Consider the following 25,211-nt stretch of genomic DNA (forward strand, 5'->3'; position numbering starts at 1 on the left):
AACAACTTTCTTATTTTAAATAGGTACCTCCATTTTTTATTACATACTTAAATTCTCTGTAAAAATTTTATGAATTTTGATATTAAATGTTCAATACATTAACCGTTTCATTAACATTAACCGTTTCTGCGAAAAAATAAATGTTTAAAATTTTTGGTGGAACAGAACAGCCTGTCAAAAATATCGGTACAGCCTAAATGACAAACTTAGTGATTACCACAGTCACTACCCAAGTAACAAAATTCCGACGTCCGACTAGTTTTGACTACGCGCAACGTTGAAATTGGTACTTTTCCCTGCCCTATGCATACCCAAACTTCAAATTACGTAGCGGAAACGTCGCTACGAACAGTTGTATATTTTGACCTTTAACAACGTTGGTAAACGTTGTAGGGCACAACGTTGTTAGAAGTGGGGTTTTATACCGTTGTCATTACGTCGCCAGAAGGCATGTTTATTATACTACAGAATAACAAACGTAGTACAACGTTGTGCAACGTACCTTTAAATTACGAGTGTAAGTCCATGCTAACTGCTACCTAATACAACGTTTCATTAAACGACCCAAAGCAACTTCAAAATTATACGTTGGATTACGGCGACGAGCGCGACGATATCGATTTTTGTTGTGGAAGCGAAACTATCTACACCTAACCTCAAAAAATTCTGTACTGTACTGTCACAGAGCAATTGGTTAGGTATTTTTTCTGTAGTACTTACTGTATAAAGCGAAAAGAAGATGTATAGGAAGGAAAAAAGTATATAAATATTCTACAACTTTTTATAGAAAAAGGAAAAAGTATTTAGAAGAAAGTCAGCGAGCAAGTCAGTGTCCGAAAAATGAAGTGGAAATAACGAGTTTAGGTTCGTCATCCACATCCTCGCAATCATGTATCGAAGGAACGTCCACTTCAATTTTGAAAAGTAATTGTACTACTAATGGTAGCTTATCATCAATGGATACTATAGAAATAAATAACAGTACACCTGAAGCCCATACAACAGAGGAATAATATGAGAATAATGATCCTCCAGAAGAGCAGTCAACTGAAATTCATCCTGACGTCCTTTCCACCAAAAAATAAAAACATTTTTAAGTCAGTGGAGTGTACAAAATAATATATCTCATTGAGCTGTAAACAGCTTTTAAAAGGATTATCATCTTGTGGTATAAAAGGGCTGCCGATTGATGCACGTGAAGTGGTAAGTTCAACAATACTTCCTGTACGGCCTTTTTAACAATAAATAAATAGAAATACTGATCTAATGTCAGCGATCTTATTAACGAGTACGTGACCACCACCAAAGGATGACCCACCTTTCTTCTTTATTTTATTTTTCCTAGATAAAAAAGAGCACTATAAGAAGGAATTTTCTTATTTACCTCCTAGATGCTGGTAGGGTTCAGAGGTCCTATTTCGTCAAAGCAGGTGTCAATTTTTGAACCAAAGGTTGACATAGGTGACCCAAAGGTTGGTTACCGCACCTTATGTACTATATTGGTATTTTAAAGGTTGCCTTAGGCAACTCTGGCCATTTTAATACGATTTATCTATTCGTGCGTTGTGGACGAATCGAATAGAACATCAGAAACCACAAAATACTGCGAATTTCGTTAAAAACTGTATCTGTTAGGGTTGTAAGCTAATTTTCCTGATAGATTTCGTATATTTGTCTCAAACTTAAACAAAAAAAAGTTAGGTTAACCAAGTAAACTATAATTTTAAAATTAAAACTAGAAAATAAAAAAAGGGGTTTTGCCATATTTCGAAGTATCATGGTCACTTTCAACAGTAAACTAATCTTCGTTGATGAATTTCGATTGCCGACTTCTCAAAGCTTTGCAGATTTGTCGATGTTAAATTCACCTAGTTATTTCTTAATGGAGCATAATATATTCCATTTCTAATTCATAATCATTCATTTTGGTTTCCCTATGGTTGAGTATAGTAATATTTGACGACAAATATTTTTAACTCTAACCTCAAAATATCGCGAATCGGCATGAAAAACAACTTTTAGCACACGACGTACTACGTCGCGTCAAACAACATCGCCAACGTTGGCGACGTTGTAGCGACTCTTAAAACATCCACCATTTTGGTGCAAATATGGGTCGCTTAGACGTCGCTTAGACGTCGCTTCGACGTTGTCCGGCAACGTTGGGTTGCTCCTGGCGATGTTGTGATTACGTTGAACAACGTAATTTTGCTACTTGGGTGTGGCATAAAGAGAAGACATGTGGCTCTCTATTCCAAAAATTAAATTGTTCGAATGTCATATAATATTGGCCGTTGCTGTCATGGAATTGAGCGATTAAACATTTATCATAAATAATTTTTGTTCAAATAAAAACCCACTTTTTGTTTCATTGGGTTTTTTAATTTGTTGCTTTTTGACTATACATGTTCCTATCCCTAAAATAAATCGTTTTTAAGTTATTTAAGATTTAGTTTTAAAGCGTATATTTTTCTTTATTTTATCTAGCTTGCTTTGACATTAAGCGTCAAACAATCAGACAATTTATTTCCATCTGTCAGATAACTAATTATTTCAACTTCCTATATTTTAAATACTTCTGCTTAGGAGTTTAAAAAGTGTATTTACAAAAATATATCTTGTATTTTCGCTCTCTAGTGATATCTAATAGTTCATATTATTATTAATCTACCAACCGTATAATATAAAAAACGGCACAAAGCTGGCTTGGGAATAATGATCGATGAACTACTGCTTTTTGAACAAGATGTCTCAATATGACATAGCCAGATCTATTGTTTTACTCTCGGTTTTACATCACTTCTTGACGTTTAAAGTCATACATAACACTGGTTAAAATTAAGAAAAATATACGCTTTAAAACTAAATCTTAAATAACTTAAAAACGATTTATTTTATGTATACGAACATGTAACGAAAAAGGCAAAAAGTAACGCATTAAAAAACCTTTTTACTAGTGAATTAAAAAACGTGAGTTTCCATTTAAAAAAATTATTTATGATAATTTTTTAATCGCTCAAATCTATTAGAGATACCGCCATTATTATATGACATTCAAACAATTTAATTTTTGAAGTAGATAGCCACATGTCTTTTCTCTATGTGACAGTGGCTGTGTGGTTATCAATAAATTTGACGTTTAGGCTATACAATTTTTTTCGAGAGGCAGTTTTTTTTTCAAAAATGTTAAGTAATTTTTCCGGTATTTCCGGAAGTTTCTAATAGAAACACTTTCCATTTTATCTTAACAAATTAAAGCTTCCCCTCCATCCCAAAGATTCGCTCGCGCAAAGACTCAAATTCCGTCTAAACATAACATTCAACCACTGTTACCCGCCGCTACACTTCAACACTCCGTTCCCCTCGTAAGCCACGCACCGTCAAGCCGGGGAAGTCCCGAGCGGCGCAAATTAATTCCAAAGTTCCAGCCGGCGCTGTTTAGGGGAAGCGGGAGCACTTAGGCCCAGCTCCTAATTTTCTCCGGCCGAGCCGACGAAGGAAAATAGTTATGGCGACGGTACGGTGACCGGAAATTGGCATTTTAATTGATAATGGCCGCCTGCCGCTGCTGGACGTACGTCGTTCAACTTTCGCCCGGTCGTCGGTTTGCTGACGTTGGTGTCAGCTGCAAGAGTAGAATAACTTTGAATTGACTTTTTTTTTAAATTTAATTATTTTTTTACATAGTCTAGATTTACGTTAATACTTTAATTTTTATCTCACATACATATTATGTACCGTATGGTCAAAAAAGAACGGCGTTAAAGAAAAGACGGCTTGGGAATGGCAATGGATGATAATTTTGGCTGTCAATCCCTAGACGTCAATTACTGAAAATTGACATAAAACTTATTAGCTTGTCAAAAATTAACACTAACTATAGAAAGATTAAAAAAATAGAAGCTTTTCAGACACACAAATCTATTTCCAATTTTTTTTCAAATTTTACTATATATACAGGGTGTTCCGAATTGTAATCCGGAAACTTCGGCAGCATATTCTGCAGAAAAAAATAAATAAAAAAGTCCGTATAAATGTAGGTCCTAAAATGCTTAGTTTCAGAGATACAGGGTGTAGAAGTTTCATTTTTATTTTGATTTTTTCTAAATAATTTCTGAAGTAACGTCAATATTTGGATGAAAATTGGTATCTGGGAGTTTTTTGTCACGAGAAATTTGATTTTGATGTCAATATGACTCCTACTAGTAGAGGACGCCACCTGACGCCACGCTTATTAGACTGAAATCATAAATTTGACATGTTTTTGTGCCAAAAGTTCAACAGAAACTATTTTATCATAATTATTTCTCAGAAAAATTTATGAGTAATTTAAAAAAATAATAATTTTCCAAATTTATTATTTCAGTCCAGAGCTGTGATAAGTATTTTGCAAATGTACTTCAAGTAATAAGTATGAAGTAATTGAAATTCCAAATCTACTTACAATATTAAGTACAAGTATTTTACGAAAGTACTTGAAGTAATAAGTATTTTACTTAAAACCAATCATTCAAGTATAAGTAGTAAGTACATACCTTAAAAATACTTAAAGTAAATTCAATATACTGAAGTAGTTCTAAGTACTGGAAATATTTTAAAAATACTTAAGTACTTTTAAAGATTCAGTATTTTGAAATTTCAAGTACTTAACTCAAGTTTTAGTATACACGTCAGCCAAACAAATAGTTTTGACTGAAAGCAGTGTTAGCTTCATTTCGAAGACGAAGATTTGATTTCTTTGAGCGTTTACTGTCCAGTTAATATGGTATGGAATGGAGTTGCAGTATTTTTGATAAAATACTTAAAGTAAATGTAGATACTTAAAGTAATTTTAAAAGTACTTTAAGTATTTTCCATTTAAGTACTTACTGCTAAAAAACACTTAAGTATTTTTAGAAAGAACTTTAAGAGTAGATTTAGATATTCCAGTCCTTTTTTTAGGTAACAAGTAATACTTAAAATAAAATCGTAAATTTAAGTACAAGTACAAGTACTTTTTTGCAAAAGTAATAAGTAAATTGCCAAAAGTATCGTTAGTTTATAAATACTATAAGTAAAATACTTAAAGTAGAAAAAATACTGATTATTTATTTCAAGTACTTTTTGTACTCAGTACATCAGCTCTGTTTCAGTCAAATAACTATATCTACTCAACGTGCTTATTTTTTGTCAATAATGATATGCATTAAATATTTCCATTCTAAGTAACTTGAAAACGGTTGTTCGTAGCGATTTTTACCAAGAGACATTTTTTACCTAAGAAATCACGGAAATGTATATTTTTTACTCAGTAGTTTTTTTATACAAATACGGATAAATAGTTATTACTCTTCAAAAAAGATAAAACACATGTAAGTGGCGCCCCCTACAAATAGGTGTCATATTGACATCAAAATCAAATTTCTCGTGTCAAAAAACTCGCAGACACCAAATTTCACCCAAATATTGACGTTGCTTCAGAAATTATCGAGGAAATTCGAAATAAAAATGAAATTTCTACACCCTGTGTCTCCGAAACTAAGCATTTTAGGACATACATTTATACGAACTTTTTTACTTATTTTTATCTGCAGAATATGCTGCCGAAGTTTCCGGAATACAGTTCGGACCACCCTGTATATCTTAAATTATTTCAATCCTATAAAAAAACAAGCATTACCTTGGTAAAGTTAAAATAAAATAACTAAAAGATGTTAACGAAGAAATAATCTACGAATTAAAACATATCGTGGAACGTAAATTTGAATACAACCATTTCAAAAAAACTTTTATGTGAATATGTTTACTGTATGCCGGAAAAAGATAATAAAATGGTCCCTTTTAATGTACTTAAAAAGGATTTAAATCAAAAACACTCGTATAAAATTTTATGTTTTTAACTTTCTGTAAAATACCCTGCAGTATATATGTAACATGGGTATTAAAAGGTACCGTAAAACTCAGTACATGCAGTATTATCGTATTTAAATGGGCTAAAAACTTTTAACATACGGAAAGTTAGGATGAAATTTTAAGCTCTGACAGTTTTCGTCAGTTAACATACACTTCAAATTTCCATTTTTAATTTTCTATTAAAAATAAGAATTATATTTTTTAAAATAAAAGAAACATTAACAAAATGCTTTAATATATGTACGTATACCGTGCTGGCAACTGTTACTTTTGGGTTGGTATTTACATGAGGGGAAGTAAATAGCATAGCGATCTTATTAAATCGGAGTGAGAGAAGTGCGACGGTGTGCTGTTGCGGCTTTTCCATGTGAAGTAAAGTAAAATCACGATCGCAAACCCCTTATTTTAAAGACTATTTTTGAAAAGATAACCATATAAAATCATTAGATATGTTTCTGAACATCTGAAATATAATTATAATATATCGTTAGGTTATCCATTTTTTTATAACGAGGAAACGTCAGTAATCTCGATAATTTAAAAACTCCAACTTATAACACGTCATAAGTTAAGAACCATTTTAGAAACCTTTTTTTTATTTTGAGGATCCGATCTTTTACTTAAATGTTAAAATAAGAAACAATCGATAAGGTTGTTTTTTTCCATTCAAAAGTTTGAAACAACCCATTCGTTTACTTTTAGTGCATAGTAATGTTCAGCAATCGTGTAACTTTTTTATTTATAAAGATTTTCACATACTGTCTGCGAAGAAAATATAGCAGAAATATTAATATATTATTTAATAAAAAAACTACAATCAATTATTTCTAAAAGATTTCGAGATATCGATTTTTGAATTCAGAGTTCTAATAGCGCGACCACTATCGAACACCAACTCAATTCCACTTATTTTTACCAATAATGTAAGTGTTTCTAACTTGCACTTAAAAATTTTCAAGCTATAGGGAAAATTACAACCACACGTTATTAAAAATTAAACAAATAAAGTATCACGAGACGTAATTAAATCGTGAAGCTGAACGCATGATGTACACCTCTCCCTAGAACTTTAACAGATGTACTGATTGAGTTGGTTGATTGGATTGACTGGTCGACTGCGACAAATCTTCTTATCAGTTTCTCGGTTTATTTCATACGTTTGGCAACGTGTTTACTGCTCTCTCTTTGCTCAGTGCATTATAAACGCATTTTACTTTTCTTACACACGAAAATCTCGACCCAAGACTAACCTTTGGCATCCCTTAGTATCATATAGTGACGATATTTCTAGCGTATTTAACAAAAACAAACTAAAATTAAAATCTGCCAAACAAGGACAAAAATTTACAGAAAATACAATTTACATGTGAAGTAAAAAAATAGATAACAAATGTCAGTGTCATATATTTTCTCACTGGGCAAACTTTACCTAGGTTTATACAAGCAAAACGTAACAAACCGTTTATTTATCTACGGTTTGATTTGACCACAGATTTAATAGATTCTTTTTTATTCTCGATTTGCCAACGTGATGGCGTAGAAGCGTAATCTTTATAAAAATAGGAAAAAAGTGTATTAAATAATTGAATATAATTATTTATTTAATACTCTTTCTTAATACTTTTCTCAAAAAATCAATCGAGTGATATTATACTTGTATTTCACATTTCTAAATGGAGGAGTTAATAATGGGAGCATTAGCTTTAACGTTTCGTTGTATCGATTTCAGATTTCATTGTTTTGGACTTACTCCAAATCTCGTAAGTTGTTATTTTTCAAATTTGAATTTATAGGGGCGGATTCTGCCAGCAGGAAAAAGTAATTTATAATAGAAAAAAAAATAATGAACTTCTTGACCTACTTCACAATCAATTTATCAAAATCGTGCATCCCCATAAACTGCTCTTAAATAGAAAAAATACAAGAAGTATTTTAGCTAAATATTTTTAAAGTAATCAGAATAATGGCTAATTAATACTAATAAAAAGTTGAGTTTTAATGTATTCTTTTTGTTTTTTAGTTTTGTATTATTATTTTAAATTACATATTGCTCTATGGAACGTATTATTGGAAAAAAAAATTATTGTATTTAAATAAAAGCAAGTAAATCACAACATCACCATTCAGGAAAAATGTTTAAAAACCTACTTATTTCAAAATCAAATGACAGCTAAAAAGCATATCGGCTGCCAAAAATCTTTATTTTATTTTCGAACATAAATATGTATCAATAACTCGAAAAATGTTCCCAGCAAGAATTTATTTATGGGGATTGAATATTAGGGAGCGACATTTTTGAAGATAGGCTGTTAAACGTGACGATAAATATTAATGCCGAAGCGATTTGAGGAATCACGGAGATCTTTTGTAAATAATACAATCAAAATTCAATAGATTTTGAAAAGGGTATTTATATATCAAATATATGATTTGCAATAAATTTTAGACGGTCCAAATAGAATACAAAAATATACCTAAGTAATTTATGATTGGCGGTTTCTTTGTTTGATATGTTATAAAATATATAATAACTTATATACAACTTGATAACTTAACAACTGTATAATGATAACATTGCGTATAGTTGAGTAATGATGTGTATGGCACCCTAAAATATTCAATGTATTTTTTTGGTTATATATTTTGCCATATTATAAGTGTGAAAATTTCAAGCTGACAATCTAATATTGCGTATGATTTTATATGTAGTATGCAATGCTTAAATTGATATTTTGAGACCTTTTCATAATTTTCATGTATATGATTGTAAAATTATAATATATGCAATCATAACACAATATATTTTAAAAACAATTTTAACGTTAAAAAGATATACTATATATTTTAAAACTTGGTAATAATACATGTAGTTTTGATTTTATTATTCATGGTATTTAATTTAATTGTACATGATTTTCAAATTTATAAAAAAAAAATAGTTACATTAATAATATATAATGAATTAAAGTAGTGTCTTTTATAATTTGTAAAAGTATTAATAGAAAGTTATTTAAATCACGTTTCAGTCAAAACATGTTTACAAAATTTACGAGCACAAATAATTATTTATACTGCTGTACCAGCGTCTGACTAAATTAATTAATTTTCTTGTTTTAGTTTTTCTGCTTTCTATAGAGCGAACACATACAAGTCTGCTACTTTTTTAGTTTATAATTACGCTTTTACAAACCATCTCAGTTATTTGTAGCGAAAATTCAAACTAATTAGTACCTGTCTCAAAGCGCAAAAAAGTTATTTATAAGTATGCTCATTATATAAAAATCTTTTAAAATGTTATTTTTACTCTATAAATTTTAAAAATGTTTGTATCGTTAAAATTATTTTTCTTTTACTTTTCATAATTGGTGACTGTATGATACTTTTATATTTTATTCTAGGATGCCGGCCATGATCATGTAAGTACAATAATACTTAAAAATAAATGAATTTTGTTAATACACGCTTTATATATTTGTTTCAAAACGCTTTTTACTCAATCAAACCTCCATCTTAGTTAATAATAATGCATACAGTTTCTTAACACAAGCAAAATAAATTATTTCAAACGTTATGTTAAAATAATAATTGTGTGTATTAGTCTCAATATTACAAAACGCTCAATAATAATACCAACATACTATATTAGGCAAAAATATTAAATTATTTTTATTTATTTAGATTATTAATACTATTATTTTCAAATTTGAAGTATATCTTACCGAAGAAATTATGTTAGTATTTGTTACATTTTGTATTTCTTTTTAACATTTATAATATACTTCCACACAAAGGTTGTATCCTTATTTCTAAAAATGTAATTTATTATTTCAGATTCAGTACAGATAAATAAAATTTATAATAGCATAAATATGTCTTATTAATAACATAGGAGCAATATCATTGTTATTTTATTAATCGCTCATTGTTTAAAATGTGGTTTACTAGTAGTGAAAAATAGCAGAATAGTTAAAAAGGTTATTTTTAATTAAAACAGTTTACCAGAATTTAGTTAAAAGACTTTGGTTAAAAGACTCTATACTAACTTTTTTTTTCTTTCCATATGTATTAATATTTGAGAGGGGAGTAGTATTTATAAAAAACTTTTATGTACATAGTCGTACTATTACAAAATGTCATACTATTACACACTCTCGTATTACAAAATGTAAAAAAATGCCAAACCAAACCAAACCAAACCAAACTAAATAATATAAGATGTATCAATATATTTCCAAGCATTTTATTTTTATTGCAGAGAATTTTAAACCTAAGACTACACCTAACAGGTTTTAATGTGTTCAAATTATCAATCAAATCAAAAAATCAATTCATAATCAAAAAAAAATTTGGGCAGCTTTAATACATTGATGATTTTAATCTAATTTTAAGTCATTGAGGTTATTATCTAGGATAGAATAAGTTATAAAGTGTATTATAAACCAAAAACATGAATTCAAATAATGCTATATTCTAGACGTTAATATATCTATTACAAGATATTTTTAGCGTTACAACTAAATAATTTAAGTAGGAAATTAAAATTAATTGCAGTCTTCCATAATATTCGTGTATATGATTGTCAAGTTGCAATATTAGCGAGCTATATGAAATCTAGTAATAACAGGCTATTTTACAAATATTATTCTATTAAAAGAGATAGTTGTTTTCTCTTATTTATTATTTTATACTACATTTTTTATAACACACGAAGCTACTGTAAAACTAAAAACAAAAATGAACAAAGTAATAAAAAATTAGAATGAGGTAAAGCTATAGGGAAATAATAAACTGTAAAATCGCTTATATCTGGGACTTACTCAACCGGGTCTCACAATGCAAATTCACCTCAAATATCCATTTAGTTGGTCATTGGCAAGCAGGCTCTCATTGTACATGAAAATAACAAAACAAACATTTACTAATCTGGATAAAATTGATAGTTAAATAGTAAAACTCACCCGGGGGTACTCCGCCCCCTAGCCACTGGTATTCTATTCAACATGTCCCATTCCATATCTTCCATCTAATTCAAATATTATTCGGATCTATTGGTTAATCTTCAACAACTAGCTGGTGTCACCTGAAATAAGCATAGGGGCTTTTCCCGGACGCAAATCTGCAGCTAAACAGATTCGCATCCCTAATATTCACTAAGACTCGTATTCTAATAGTCAATAAGACTCGTATCCAAATAGTCAATAAGACTCGTATCCAAATAGTCAATAACACTCGTATACTAATAGTCAATAAGACTCGTATCCAAATAGTCAATAAGACTCGTATCCAAATAGTCAATAACACTCGTATACTAATAGTCAATAAGACTCGTATCCAATTAGTCATTAAGACTCGTATCCAAATAATCAATAACACTCGTATCCTAATAGTCAATAAGACTCGTATCCAATTAGTCAATAAGACTCGTATTCAATTAGTCAATAAGACTCGTATCCAAATAATCAATAACACTCGTATCCTAATAGTCAATAAGACTCGTATCCAAATAGTCAATAATACTCGTATCCAAATAGTCAATATATCCTATAGTATAGTATATCCTAATCCTTTATACCTAACCTAACCTAACCTTAGTCATAAGACTCGCAACCTCCAAATGTCAGCTCTGTGACAAAACACAACACAACACTACTACACAGCTGGCTGTCCCGTCTCCTACTGACTGACCTCCCGCGCGTCGGCAAGCTAAGCCTCCTCTTACATCACATTTTTACCTGCTCACAAATATTTACATCGCTTGCCAATGAATCATACTATTTTCTCTAATCGACTTTCAAATTAATAGAGTGTTCTAGCATTGCTAGATAAATAAATAGAGAGTTTCCGAATTATAAAACCATTATTATAACCAACTTATTTTCCAAGTTTTACAAAACTCTTTTTAAAGCATTCCAATACTATAACTGAAATCTAGATCAGAAATGAAACCTATTATGAAAGTCTACAATTTTATTGCAGATTTTCATAATATGCATGTATATGATTGTCAAGTTATAATATTAAATAACTAAATAGCAAATCTATTTTACACAAACTATTTTATTTAAAAACAGTTATTTTATCTTTTATTATTATTTCACACTATATTTTTTGATAATACACGTACCTACTAAAAAAACAAATAAATAAAATTATAAAAATAGTCAGAATCTGGTGAAGCTATAAGCAAATAGTGAAGAACTTTTTTAAAGCGTTCAAAAACTGGAACTGAACTCCAGACCACAAGTCATTGGTGTTAGTTATTATTTAGAATAGAATATCTTTCTACAGAGCATTTTAAAATAAAATCCAAAATTAATATAAACGAAAATAAAATGAAAAAGTTTTTGTCTGACTCGGTCTCGAATCCTCGGTTCCTAGTCGGAAACTCTACGGGCGCATGCTGTTCCAGAGAGCATAGTAAGAGATATATCAAAGAGCCAGCTTTCTTAAAATACTTTCTCGAAAATGTTGCTAGCTCTTAGACTATATTTTTAAAACATTACAACTAAATGGTTTAACTAGAGATTTAAAACTTACTGCAGACTTTCATAATATACGTGTAAATGATTGTAAAGTTATAATATGATCTAGCTAAAAGTAAGTTCTAAATTGGTAGTTATAACAGTCCCCTTTTCACATATACTATTTATGCTATTCTAATTAAAAATCAGTTGTTTTATATTTTATTTATTATTTTATACCATATTTTTTGATAATAGCATTTAGCAATAAAAACAAAAACGAATGACATTATAAAACTAGTCATAATGTGGCAAAACTATTATTGAGTAATAGTGAACTCTTTATAAGGCATTCCGAAACCAGTACGGAGAACTAGAACACAAATCTAGCCATAAACATAAATCTCTTCGGGCAATCTTAACACATCGTTGTGTTTAATCTAATGTTAAGCCAGTGAGCTTCCATCGCAGCAGCAGCATTTCCGCTGGCAGTTTGGCTTTTTAGATCGTCTCTGGCCGCTACTTTAGCCACTTCGCCGCGCTCTTCAGGGACCACCATCATAACTTGTACGTAACGTAATGTTCGGTTATAAAGTTCAACGATAGTTCTCCGTGGACAGGAATCGCTTTCGTCAGCGTGGGAATTTCGATTGCGTCCAATTTTGCCGGCTATCGTTACGAAATAATTAAGTTTCGGAAAGTAGAAGAGTAGAAGGGAAAACTACTAATAGGTTTTTATAAGGTTTAAATTTAATTTTACCCTAAAGGTTACTTTTTACTTTCTTTTTGTTATCGTTGATTTTAATATACTATTGAACAATTTTCAGGTAGCTAATTCCACGTAGTTAGTTAAATACAATTACTACATATCTAAATAATCATTTCATCAAATTTTAAATTCTTAAATTTTATATTTTTATATATTTCATGTAGAATGTGGAATGTATTTATTATGCCCACCTTTCTTGAGTTATAACTTATCATACAGTCTCAGAGCTTTGACAATAGCCAGTATCTGAGACGGTTTTACAAAGGTTAGTTCTTCGTCTCCGATATTAGTCCTAGCAAAGTTCATGGCACGAATGGTTGTGGTCTCGGTGCACTCAGAGATGAGGTGTTCTGGTGTTTCCCCATTTTTCCTACAGAATCTCCATTCGTCGTTGTTTCTTAGCTTAAAGACGGTCCTACACGATGCGTCCAACGTTCGAACGAACTTTCAAACCAACATTTGACACAGTTTTCGACAATATTGCAATTAGCGAATGTGTCTCCTACACGATGCTTCGAACGTTCGTTCCAACGTTGGACGCAAACCTGGCGCTACATTTGTTAAATTAACTCAGTGTCGTACGTACTCTTAGCTTGAGCAGATATGGATAATAGATTAAGTGCTGGGATTGCCGCTGGTATAATAGTTTTAAGTTGCGCTAAACTGTTGCAACAGAAGCAAAAGAAAAAGAACACGTAACAGGATCTTATTTCTTGTTACTCTTATGAATCTGTCTCTAGCATCATAAGCAAACCAACATGGTTTGTGTATATCTGCTCTCCCAGATCCGGTTGTATAAGAATCTATATCTTTCCTCCTCAACGTTCTATACGTTGCCTTTACAGATTCTTTTTTTTCAATTCTGCTACTGACAAGTCTATACTCATTTCCTGAGAAATTTTACGCCAAGCATCATTTAAGGCATTCCGGTTTTTATGCTCGGAATGCCTGGGATTTCATATAATTGGATATTTCTCGTAAATTGAAATAAATTCCATTATCATTTGATTATTCCACTCCATTTTAACTAAAAACGGAAAATTTTAAAAGTAATTTTAGTAAAAACTAAAAACTTATTTACATATCTATTATAAGAAGAAAATTTGATGAATAGAAAAAGTGAACGAATAAAAGGAAATTTAAATGTTTTGACTAAAGTAATGAAATAACCAAAAATTCTGTCAGATATTTATTAACACAAAGATGTCCAATAATATCTATGTATGTACTTACATATTTCTGGCAAAGAACAAATCACGAAAAATTTTCAGCCTGAGGAAACCACGTTTTAGCATTAATAGCGAGGCCGCTACTGATCCCTAATAAAATATCAGCCACGTGAAGACTTTCGTGTAGGAGCACAGCGAACATTACTTCGAACGTTGGAAGGTCCTTTGACTCGCATAAAATTTACCGACGAGAGCACGAATTTGCTTCGAACTTCGACACATGGATTTCTGCGCTCCCACACGTTGTGGCGAATGCCGTGCGTCCAACGTTTGAAGGTGTTCGCCACATCGTGTAGGACCGTCTTTAATCTACTAAGGTGTTCATTGAGGAGACAGTGCCCTGTTAAAAACCCCGTGACAATCCAAAGATTGTTCTTACTTAAATCAAGGAAAATTTTTGATCTTTCTCGGTTATAAATTCTGAGAAATTTCTTCGAGTGTCTTAGACCCTTGGAGGATTCCCATTCCAAGTTAAGGATTTTCGATATATTTTGTTGTTGTTCGATGCTTTTTGTTTTGTTATTCGATATATTTCAAGCACATCATTATATTTTTTATTATAATATACATATATCTTACTAGAAAAGTCCGAAATCCAGTGAATTATATTGGTGACATATTTTTAACATACATTGGCGAATATCAACATTTATCATGCACTACACGTTGGTGTCGATAAGAAACATTTTTTATTAAATGAAAAAAAAATTAAAACTCAATAGCTTAATAATCAAAAATTTCATGCACGCTATAAAACTTTGCGCATCACTGACGCCAAGCTATCACAGAGGGCGAAAGAAGCAAAAATAAGAAATAAACCGACGAAAGACAGTTATAATACAAGCGGATATTTAGTTAAAGACACAATTCGTCTTAGATGCTCGCGCAGTTTACATCAAGGCAAAATTCTATTTTAAAACAACAAATTACAAAAAAAAGCTTGAAACTAAAGTAATGAAACTCATTTGTGTAACTGAATTTTTGATTTTTGACACGCGAGCATCAAAGACAACTAGACGTTGTAACAACTTTAGTTAGGAAGGAAACGTCAGAATTGTACGTTAGTAACTCGCATTTTCATTGGAGAACAACACTGTCATATTTATTTCAAGCCAATAATCAACGAGAATATTTGTTTAATTTTAAAAAAATACTGTAAATCGCTATAAATAATGAATTGTTTGTAATTGAGCTGTAACTTCTGTATTATTAATCCGGTAAATGATGAAGATAAACAATTGTGATGATTTTTGTTAACAACATTTTGAGAATTCGAATAATGAATTGAATAATGACCAGACAAGTGACATCTGTCTTAAAAGACAGCAATCTAGAGTGACAATTTGGTTATTTGAAATTTAGAGTGACAATTTTGATTATACAAAAGAAATGGATATTCTATGAGTTTACTGATTGCTTAATGATTAACATTAATTTAAAAATAAATCCCCAACATGTATAATGAACAAAACATTTAAGCTAAAACAGAGCACAGACCACACAAAACAAATTGTTGGTTAGTAGCAGTTATTAGTGGTCAGAGATATAGATGTAGTAGTATTTTAGTTTAATGGCCACATCTACCAGGGCTATCCGGTCGGGTGATAGAATTATCATTTTTTAATAAAAATTAAGAAAACATAAAATTATAAAGCTAGAATAGTATACGGTTATACTAGACGTAAATAGCAATTGTGACATTTAGTAATTATAACCGATAGTTTTCAATTTTCACCAGAGCACATTTGTGTTGGTGTCGACAATATTAAATTTATAAACTTTCACAGTAACATATACAAATATCTTAAAAAAGGCGTTATTATTACACATGTTTTAAGATATTTAAGCAAAGAAAGTAAATCATGCATAATACGCACTTAATCGGAAAATCTCAACTCTAATCCATAGCACTGCTGTAAGTTTAAAATTATTCTTGAAGTATCCTCTTTTTGCTGTAAATTGGTTGACCTAGATCACAAAAACAGTGGTCAAATAGTCGACCACTATCAAATTTTAAACCCCAATCCCGTTTCATAACGCCTCTGTCCCTGCAAAATCTTCCTTTCCCGTGTTTCAGTCGCACCAAATCCGGTCGTAACAGTGTGCCCGCCCAAAAATTACGTCCACAATGGACCTTAACTAAGTCCCCACGGGGACAGAGGCGTTTTGGCCAGTTTTCGGTATCCCTTAAGACCCTTTTTGCGTCAAAAATTATCGCCCGGAATAATTATTGGGTCTCCGGAGGATCCGGAGCGACAACGCCTTCGGCGACGGAAATTGTACTTGGTTGTGTTCGATGCGTAAATTGTTCTAATTAACTGAAATATCTCTTTCAATTTTGTGCATATAGTATTGGTCAGTTATATGTTTGTAAGAATTTTTTTAAATTTGTCTTTTTTTAACAGATACAGTAAAAATCTAAATAAATATACAAATTTGGATTAGTTAGTTACACTATCTATAACTCAAAAACGACAGGACTTATTTTAATGCATTTTAAATTTCAATCTAGAACGTCTCGACAATAAATATAACAACAAATTAGCTGAACCAATTTTTCGTAAAAAAATGCTTTTGCTCAATATTTAAATGATCCACACTCAAAAATTGAGTCATGATTAAAAATAGGATTTGCCCATTTTTTAACCGTCTAGGAAAAGACACTAAAAACACTAGACGATCAAATCTAAGATTCAAAAGCTCCTTGGTTAAAAGTTAGTGGTTTTAACATAGCCATTTAACAACCCCCGGTATAAGTAAATGTTATATGATAATATTTGGCAAAAAAAGGTCTTCAGACATTTTTTATTTTAACGTAATTCACTGTATCTTAAGATACTGCTACTAATAATAAAATAGTCAACATTTTTTTACATGAGATCTTCAAAAATGCTAAATTTTCTTAGTAAAATGGTCTAATTTTTTATAAAATATAAAAAAAGTATTTAAAATAGGTAACTTATATCAAAAGTAGATATCATATTTAAAATTGAAGCCAAATGTTATAAAGAAAAGTATAAAAGAAAAATATAATATAAATTGGCGTTATGTGGTCAAGCTATAGAGAAATAGTAAACTCTTTATATGGCATTCGGACACGTAAATCTTCTCGGACAACCTTAACGCATTGTTGTGTTTAATCTAATTTTAAATCACTGTAATTCCATTTAAGCAGCGCAGCGTTCAGAGCAACTAAGAATAAAATAACTTTGCAGAACATGTTAAAACAAAGAACAAATTAAAACCAAAAACAAGAATTCAACGTATGTTTAGTATTGCAGGTAAATGATTTAACTATGAATATATTATAACGTCATGTAGACTTTCATAATATGCATGTATATAAATGTCAAGTTATAATATTAGTTAGTTTAAAACCAGCTGGTCATAACAGTCTATTTCTTTATATTTCTGTTTCTCAAATCTATATCGTACGGTTCTTATTTTTTTCTCGCAGCCTTGTATCTTCAATTTTAATATCAACTATACAGGGTCAGACTGAGAGGTTAAATAAATACAAATATTTTTAGGGGTGGTATATTTCGACCACAGGAACACGTCTATGGGTTTTTTTGCAAAGAAGGATGTTCAAATTCGTGCATTTTCTTTTAAATTTTCTTCTATATTTTAGAAATACTTTTAGAACTGCCTGTTCACTGTAAATTTTACCACAGTATAATTTCTTAATCTCTGATATAACCATGGTTATACCTCTACTCTAGGGGTAAGGTGCCAAAAGAGATGCATATTCAGAATAAGTCTGTTGACTCTGTATGACTGATCTCATTCTTTTTGAAAATAAATATTTTCTTTTAATTTTCGAATTTGAATAACTCAGTTTTTGTGGACTTATTTTAAAAATGGTAAAGAGAAAATATGTTTCTTTTATCTATCTTGATAACCAGCCCTGAAAATATTTGCATTTATTTAAGACTCATCGTGTATAGCACCAATAATTAGAATTAATAAAATAAATTAGTCGAAGAACGCTGATATATTTTTATTGTAGAAAATTGCAATTTATTTTTAGTAATATTTCTAATCCCCAGAGATTTCTTCAGGATAAAGCATTATTACGTTACGAATAAATATTTTTCTCGTATATTTGAAAACCTGCCCACAAAAAATTCTTTATCATTTATACCCACATAAAGGTAAACATGTATATTCTTCTTCGAATATTTTATTAATGGAAATCCGGGACTATCTCCGAGAATAAATATTATTCAACGAATCCAATCGTTCCCGTCCTGGGATATCCCAAAAGTAAATGTAATTGAGTAACTGGGAAAATATTTCTATATAAAAAAGATATGGCTTGTCATAAAGACTTTTTTTGAGAAATAGCCCTACAATAATATGTACAGAGTCATTCAATCTTATCAAGAAAAATTATTCCAGGCAGAGAAGACTGGGTAAATGTGTACCCTTTTAACTTGTATCATCATAGTAAGCCGATCCAAGTATGTCGCAATATATCATTTAAAAATAATGGCAATACCTTATTATGTTAATGATTAATTAAATTAATTTATTATTATATTTAATAATAAAGCAGGAAAGAACTTACCGTGCGGTTGCCATTTTCACAGATAACAAAACAACTCTAAAGGCACTCGATTCCACAGGCGTTAATTTTAGATTAGTTTGCGATTTTGTGGGTATAGGACGAGAAAAATCAAAAGAATAACGAAAAGACTCATAAGTGCCATTCATAGGTCTAGACTACTTTTATGGTGCTTCAAAAGCAGTTACAAGAATGTCCAGGAGACAATAATCTTGATGCATTCTCCGTCGGTGCTGCCGCCATCGGAGAATATCGTAAACAACCGGCATGTACAAATACACGAGTTTAAATAGCGATTATACGAAAAATGTATTATACAATTATTCTAAAAGTATTATAAAGTATAATTTGTTAAAATTCTAAAAATAAAAAGTAAAAAAGGAAATATTTTGATATTTTCAGAAGGTCTAACTTGTATTATAATTTATTATTCCAGCTAAAAAAAATTTCTAGTTATTCTTATAAGTTTCGGTTCCGGAATGAATATGTAGTAATACACGAAAAATGTTAGTAGAATCGTAGAACTTTCTCATTGGAGCAAGACAGGGGAATGCATCTCAAACACTGGCTGAACCTCATTTTGAAGCCGACAAAACTGTATCTAATCATATACTGATTCTGCACGAAAGAATTGATTGCGAAAAAGAAAACAAAATTTACTTAAATTCTTATAGAGAAATAAAGCAACTGTGCAACTAATTACTAATGTTTTCAAAGGTATATACTATTATATATATATATATATATATATATATATATATATATATATATATATATATATATATATATATATATATATATATATATACAATACCAGAACGAGACTGCCGAAGTTGGACTTTTATTTTTTATAATTTTATATACCGGGTACTTTTCAAAAATAACTCACCCCTATAACTTGTTTATTTTTTCGGCATAAATTGGGATTAATTGGCGTATTCAATTGTTTTTGGTCACTTCCTGTTTCACCGGAAATTACTACAACTTTTGATTTTTAAATGGCACCCTTGGTATACTTCTACTTTATGACATATGTCAATTTTTGACATTTTCGCATCTGGAATATTTCGACGGTTCATAACGACAATTTGACTCGAAATACCAATTGTATGATACCAAATTATTCGTAAAAAAATGCTTTTTCCAAATATGCTAATGAGCCGCCTTTGTTCCGTTTCAAAAAATTGAGATATTATTAAAAATACGATTAGGGCATCTTTTAACCGGCCAGGACAAGACATTAAAAACAACACGAAAAACATTAGATGATCAAATCAATTTTTCCAGGGCTCTTTGTTTAAAAATTAGTGTTTTTAACAGAGTCATAGCATTTCAGATTAAAATTTAAATTATAATATATTTTTTTGGCCGAAAATATCAAAAGGTGACATATGACATGTGATTCTACTCTGAGTGTATATACCGAGGTGCCATTTAAAAATCAAAAGTTTTAGTCACTTCCGGTGAAACAGGAAGTGACCAAAAACAATGGAATACGTCAATCAATCCTAATTAATGTCATATACTAACATACCAAATCTCGTTTTGTATGTAAAAAAAATAAAAAAGTTATAGGGTTGAGTCACTTTCGAGACGCACCCAGTATAGAACAACAGACTAAAATTGAACGAAAAAAAGAATTTTGAAGTATCTTTAAGTAAAAATTTATTATTGTTAAAGCAGCATAAATACGCTTAGTTGTAGTTAAAGTATAGTATTGAAAGAAAGAGAAAGTATAATAACTATTAAGGGGAGGGGTGAGGGGGACGAGCGCCAGATATGATACTCTCTCGGTCTCAATGTTTCCCTTCCGCCGGCCCTGGTAAGGGTCGTATTGAAACAGGCCAGTGGATAGCGGATTCAATAAATCTACTCTAATATTGATAAAATGTTCCTAACTTAATATTTAAAATATAAAGTATTTTTTAAATGGCCACTGCGCCATTGACCTCATATTTTGTAGAAACGATTGAAGTAAAATATCAAAAATATAAAGATTTTTCGAATCGGAATTGGGTCATCTTGTATGTTATGATGTAATTTTCTCTATAAAAATATATATTCTATCCGTATGCTGTTGGTCTAACAATGACCACTTAGAAAGAATAAACTTTCTACTTTATTTCCTTCCATATAAAGTAAATATCGGTTTTTCCTCCAATTTATGACGATTCCCGTATTGATTTTGTAAAAACCTTAGTCAGATAAGAGAAAATCGGACGTTTTTAGACGAGCAGAATAAAAATATGAAATGTGCACCTCGCGAACATAACGCTCAGTTGATATTTTTCGCGATATCTCGCCAATTTACATTCATCTTGCAGCGTACGGTTGCGCCAGTTGCAATATGTGACGACGGTCCTTCTAAACACAAAGAAAATACGATGCGACGAATAAAAAGTAGTTCTGGAAATAACCCTCTTCATCAAAATGGCCACTCTATAAACATGAAGTCTTTTATGTTTATGGGCCGAACATAACTATTTTTATTTTTCGCAGGAAGCGCTGCTTTAAGAAAAGATTGAATATATTATATTTATTTAGAGAAGAAATATTTTGTTATATCATGACAAAGATTCTTATTCAAAGAAATGAAAACTTAACCACTACAAAGATTTTAATAAAAAAAACAGCAGGTTTAGTCGTGACTGAATAAGTTAAGAAAAAAAACTCAATTTTCTAGACAGCATTTTTGAATAAATACATTAATAAGTAGCGTTTCCAACTTTCGGGATTGGAAGATTTTGAAATCCCGGGATAATAACTTATAATCCTGGGATCCTGGAATTGATTCTCAAAATGAGTAAACTAATCCACAGAAATACTTAATAACAATGCAGCAACAAATATCAAAAAGAAAATGAGAAAATTATTTTATTAAAATAGACAAGACAAACTAACATTTATATTAGTAAACTAACCCAATAAATGGATCCTATTTTGACGAATAAAAAGAAAATATTTTGGTCCTATTTAAATTTAGTACGAATTCCTAAGGAATAATTGTAAGCAATCTAACCAGACACATATCAACGTACGCATATGATCTCTTCTGAGGAATTCTGAGTGAGCTCGTAAAAGTTCGTACGAATTCATATCAAAAGTAAAGTCAAATACACACGAAACAATACGACAATAGCAAGACACTCGAGCAACATACCTCCACAACACAACGTTGGCAACGCTCGAGCATATTGCCAACCTATATTTGTGTTCAGACGAGACGAAACGAGAATATTTTCTCGTTAACAAAACCAAATTTCCAAATCCCCTAAACATTTTTCGACCGTGCATGGGCGAATATCTTAGCTCGCGAAAGAGCAACCAAAAACAATAAATAGAATAACTTTTAATCTAAAGATGTTTGTCATCATCCTCATCATCAACCAGCCTGAAGTGTCCACTGCTGGACGTAGGCTTCCCTCAAATATTTCCACTCTTCTCGGTCCTGTGCCATTTGGATCCAGTTTGGCCGCCATCCATCCTATCTTGGCCGCCATTCTAGTATTAGCTTGGTCCATCTATCGTCCGTTCTTCGGGCAATAGGCCCAGCCCAGTTCCATTTGAGTTTTTTAAGCAGATATACAGCATCTGTTATTCGTGTACACTATTTTATAACTGTATTGGATATCTTGTCTCTTAGAGATACACCAAGCATTGCTCTTTCCATAGCTCGTTGGGATACACGGACTTCTTTATGTACTTTTTCGTCAGTGTAAGTGTCTCTGCGCCATATGTAAGTACTGGCATAACACACTGATGGAACACCTTCCTCTTTAAGCACATTGGTAGATCTGATTTTAACACACATCTTAGTTTGCCGAATGCTGCCCATGTTAGTCCTATTCTTTTTTGTATCTCGTGTATCTGGTTATCGCGACCAATTGCTATTTCGTGCCCCAGATATTTATATGAAGATATTTGTACCAGACCTTTAACTTTAGCTTCAAGCTCCGCAACCAGGACCTTAGTACCTGCCGGTGGAAACCCGCTAAACTAACAAAAACCTCTTCCTTTTTGAATGTAAAAAATGTAGCATGTTTTGGATATATGAAACTACAAACGTATAAGGACAGTTTTTGCTTTATTATTATTTCTGTTTTATTAAAGTTCAGAACAGTATAGTTGGATTCCTGGAATAGTGATCAAGGTTTTCTCTGCCTTGCTCTTTTACTTGTGAATTCCAGGTAGAGTACGGCACTCCTTTCATTTTATTTAATAAAATAAGTAGAGCTATTTACAAATTTAGCCTTTTATTTACAATCTATTCTCCTCAAATTTCCCAAAATATTGCTTCTGTCGGGCGCATCCGAGGTGATTACAATAAAAATATTTTTAACACAATGTAGGTTCCATTATTTTATTAAAATTGTTTGTTATACAGTTGGCCAACCTCTTCCACTTTGTTGACGACCCTGGGTTGTTATACTACACTAAATATTGGCTAGATTTTTATATCGCGAAGAACAAAAGCAGAAAACTGTCTGGTGCAACCAAAGAACTGTGCGGTTAAAAAAATTTGGCTTATTAGTAAAAACACACTGACAAATTGGTCTCCGTTGAATCAACGCAGTTGTGCTTGTAAAAATACTTATTTATTCTGTAGATTTTCTTTCGGTGGCCAAAAAACCACCATTATCGTGTCCCTCGTCTGAACACAAACACATGTTGCTCGAGTGTCGTATTGATGTAGTGTTTCGCGTGTATTGGGCGTCAATAGTCAATCCCCCTTTACCGGCCTAAATACAACGTCCGTCTTATCGAACCCCAAGTGACTGCACGACTTTCTTTTTTCAGCAGAAACACCCACACGTGATCTTCGAGGCGCGAACCAAGGCGAACAAGGGCTGCGCCACCACCAGCTCGATGGAGTGGCGCCTCAACACCAACAACTACATGAGCGGCGGCGGGGGCGGAGGAGCCGGGGGGGCCCCGAAGAAGCGCGTGAAGCGGGACATCCGCGAGGCCACCAAGTACATCGAGACGGCGCTGGTCATCGACAAGGGCATGTTCGAGAAGCGCAACGGCAGCACCCGCATCGAGGTGGTGCACGATTCGATACAAGTGGCGAACATAGCGGACCTCTATTTTCGGACGTTGAACACTAGGGTGTCCGTAGTGTATATAGAAACGTGGCAAGGTAGAGTGGAACGGTGTAGTGGCCTTCTTCTTGTTAGAGGATAATAGTTTAATATAGCACTATGTATCAATTAATAATTATTTATAACCAATCGATCGGTAGGGTAAAGCTTAATTGAGAATATTAAATTAGTGGTGTCAATTATACTTTATACTTAAAACAGCCTCTACACTATGCGGAGAACTCTTTAAAGCAGGTCAAGCTCACATTTCGTCGCCCAACTTTGTCGCATTTATCCAAAACGTGGCGGTATCTGTACCCGAGGCAAAGGACTTTTTTTCACAAATTTCAGTGAAATAAGTAAACCTAGACGTTTCTAAAATATCCGTTGTTACGATGATATTTCGTTAATTACATCTCGTTTTATATTGATACATATTCCACATGATTAATATTTGAACACGCGTTTATAATATGTAGAGTAGATATTTATGAACAAAACTTTTAACTCAATCTGCAGGAATATAAATAAAATATGTTTATTATTTAATTTTATGATTATGAATTAGTATATAAAATTTTATATGCTATGTTTGTTTTACGCAGCCTAAATTGATTAATATAACAGTAGTGTCGCTTGATGAGTAATAGAGGCAACATCATCAATATATCGAGCTGATTGGTAAAATTATTGATTGGCCCGATGTCAATAAAAGTACGTTAATATATAATAATAACATGGTTTGTGTGTGGTATAAATCTATTTGGACCGGAGCCGGATCGGAAACGTGTATGATAGGTGTGTCCCGGCCTTAACATCGTGGATTATGACCTATATTAGTCACTGCGTATTGCCCTGCAGTTTTACGATTTTAAATTTTGAAAATATATTTTTTTACTCTATTGTAATTAATAATGTTAGACAATGATTAAAACTAAATATTCTTGTTTAAACTTAGAGGAATACCAATTTAATCTACCATCGGTAATCATTGATTTTTCATATCAGCTTAATACAGTATAGTATTACATTACACTCAATTACAAATTAATATTTATTCGTACTCCATGTTTACTTATTTTTCTGAAGCCACCACACGTTTGACCTTGATTGCTTCGCGCTATTTCACAAAAAAAATCACAAAAAGGAAAAAAAATCAATTACTTATTGAAGAATTTATAGAAGAAGAAATAGTTTTTATTAGAGAGCAAG

At 31.5% G+C, this 25,211-nt stretch overlaps 1 protein-coding gene across 1 annotated transcript in view; it reads left to right on the top strand.

Moving 5' to 3' along the window:
• The window catches only part of LOC115891169 (disintegrin and metalloproteinase domain-containing protein 11), a 325,656-nt gene that overhangs the window by 251,724 nt on the left and 48,721 nt on the right, over window positions 1-25,211 (top strand). Inside the window, exon 7 of the mRNA XM_030911575.1 lies at window positions 23,719-24,058. Coding sequence (XP_030767435.1) covers window positions 23,719-24,058 — 340 coding nt within the window. The remainder of the gene's footprint in view (window positions 1-23,718; window positions 24,059-25,211) is intronic.

This window comes from Sitophilus oryzae, unplaced genomic scaffold (genome assembly GCF_002938485.1).
Source record: "Sitophilus oryzae breed Bouriz unplaced genomic scaffold, Soryzae_2.0 scaffold_971_pilon_pilon, whole genome shotgun sequence".
NCBI classification, from domain to species: Eukaryota; Metazoa; Arthropoda; class Insecta; order Coleoptera; family Curculionidae; genus Sitophilus; species Sitophilus oryzae.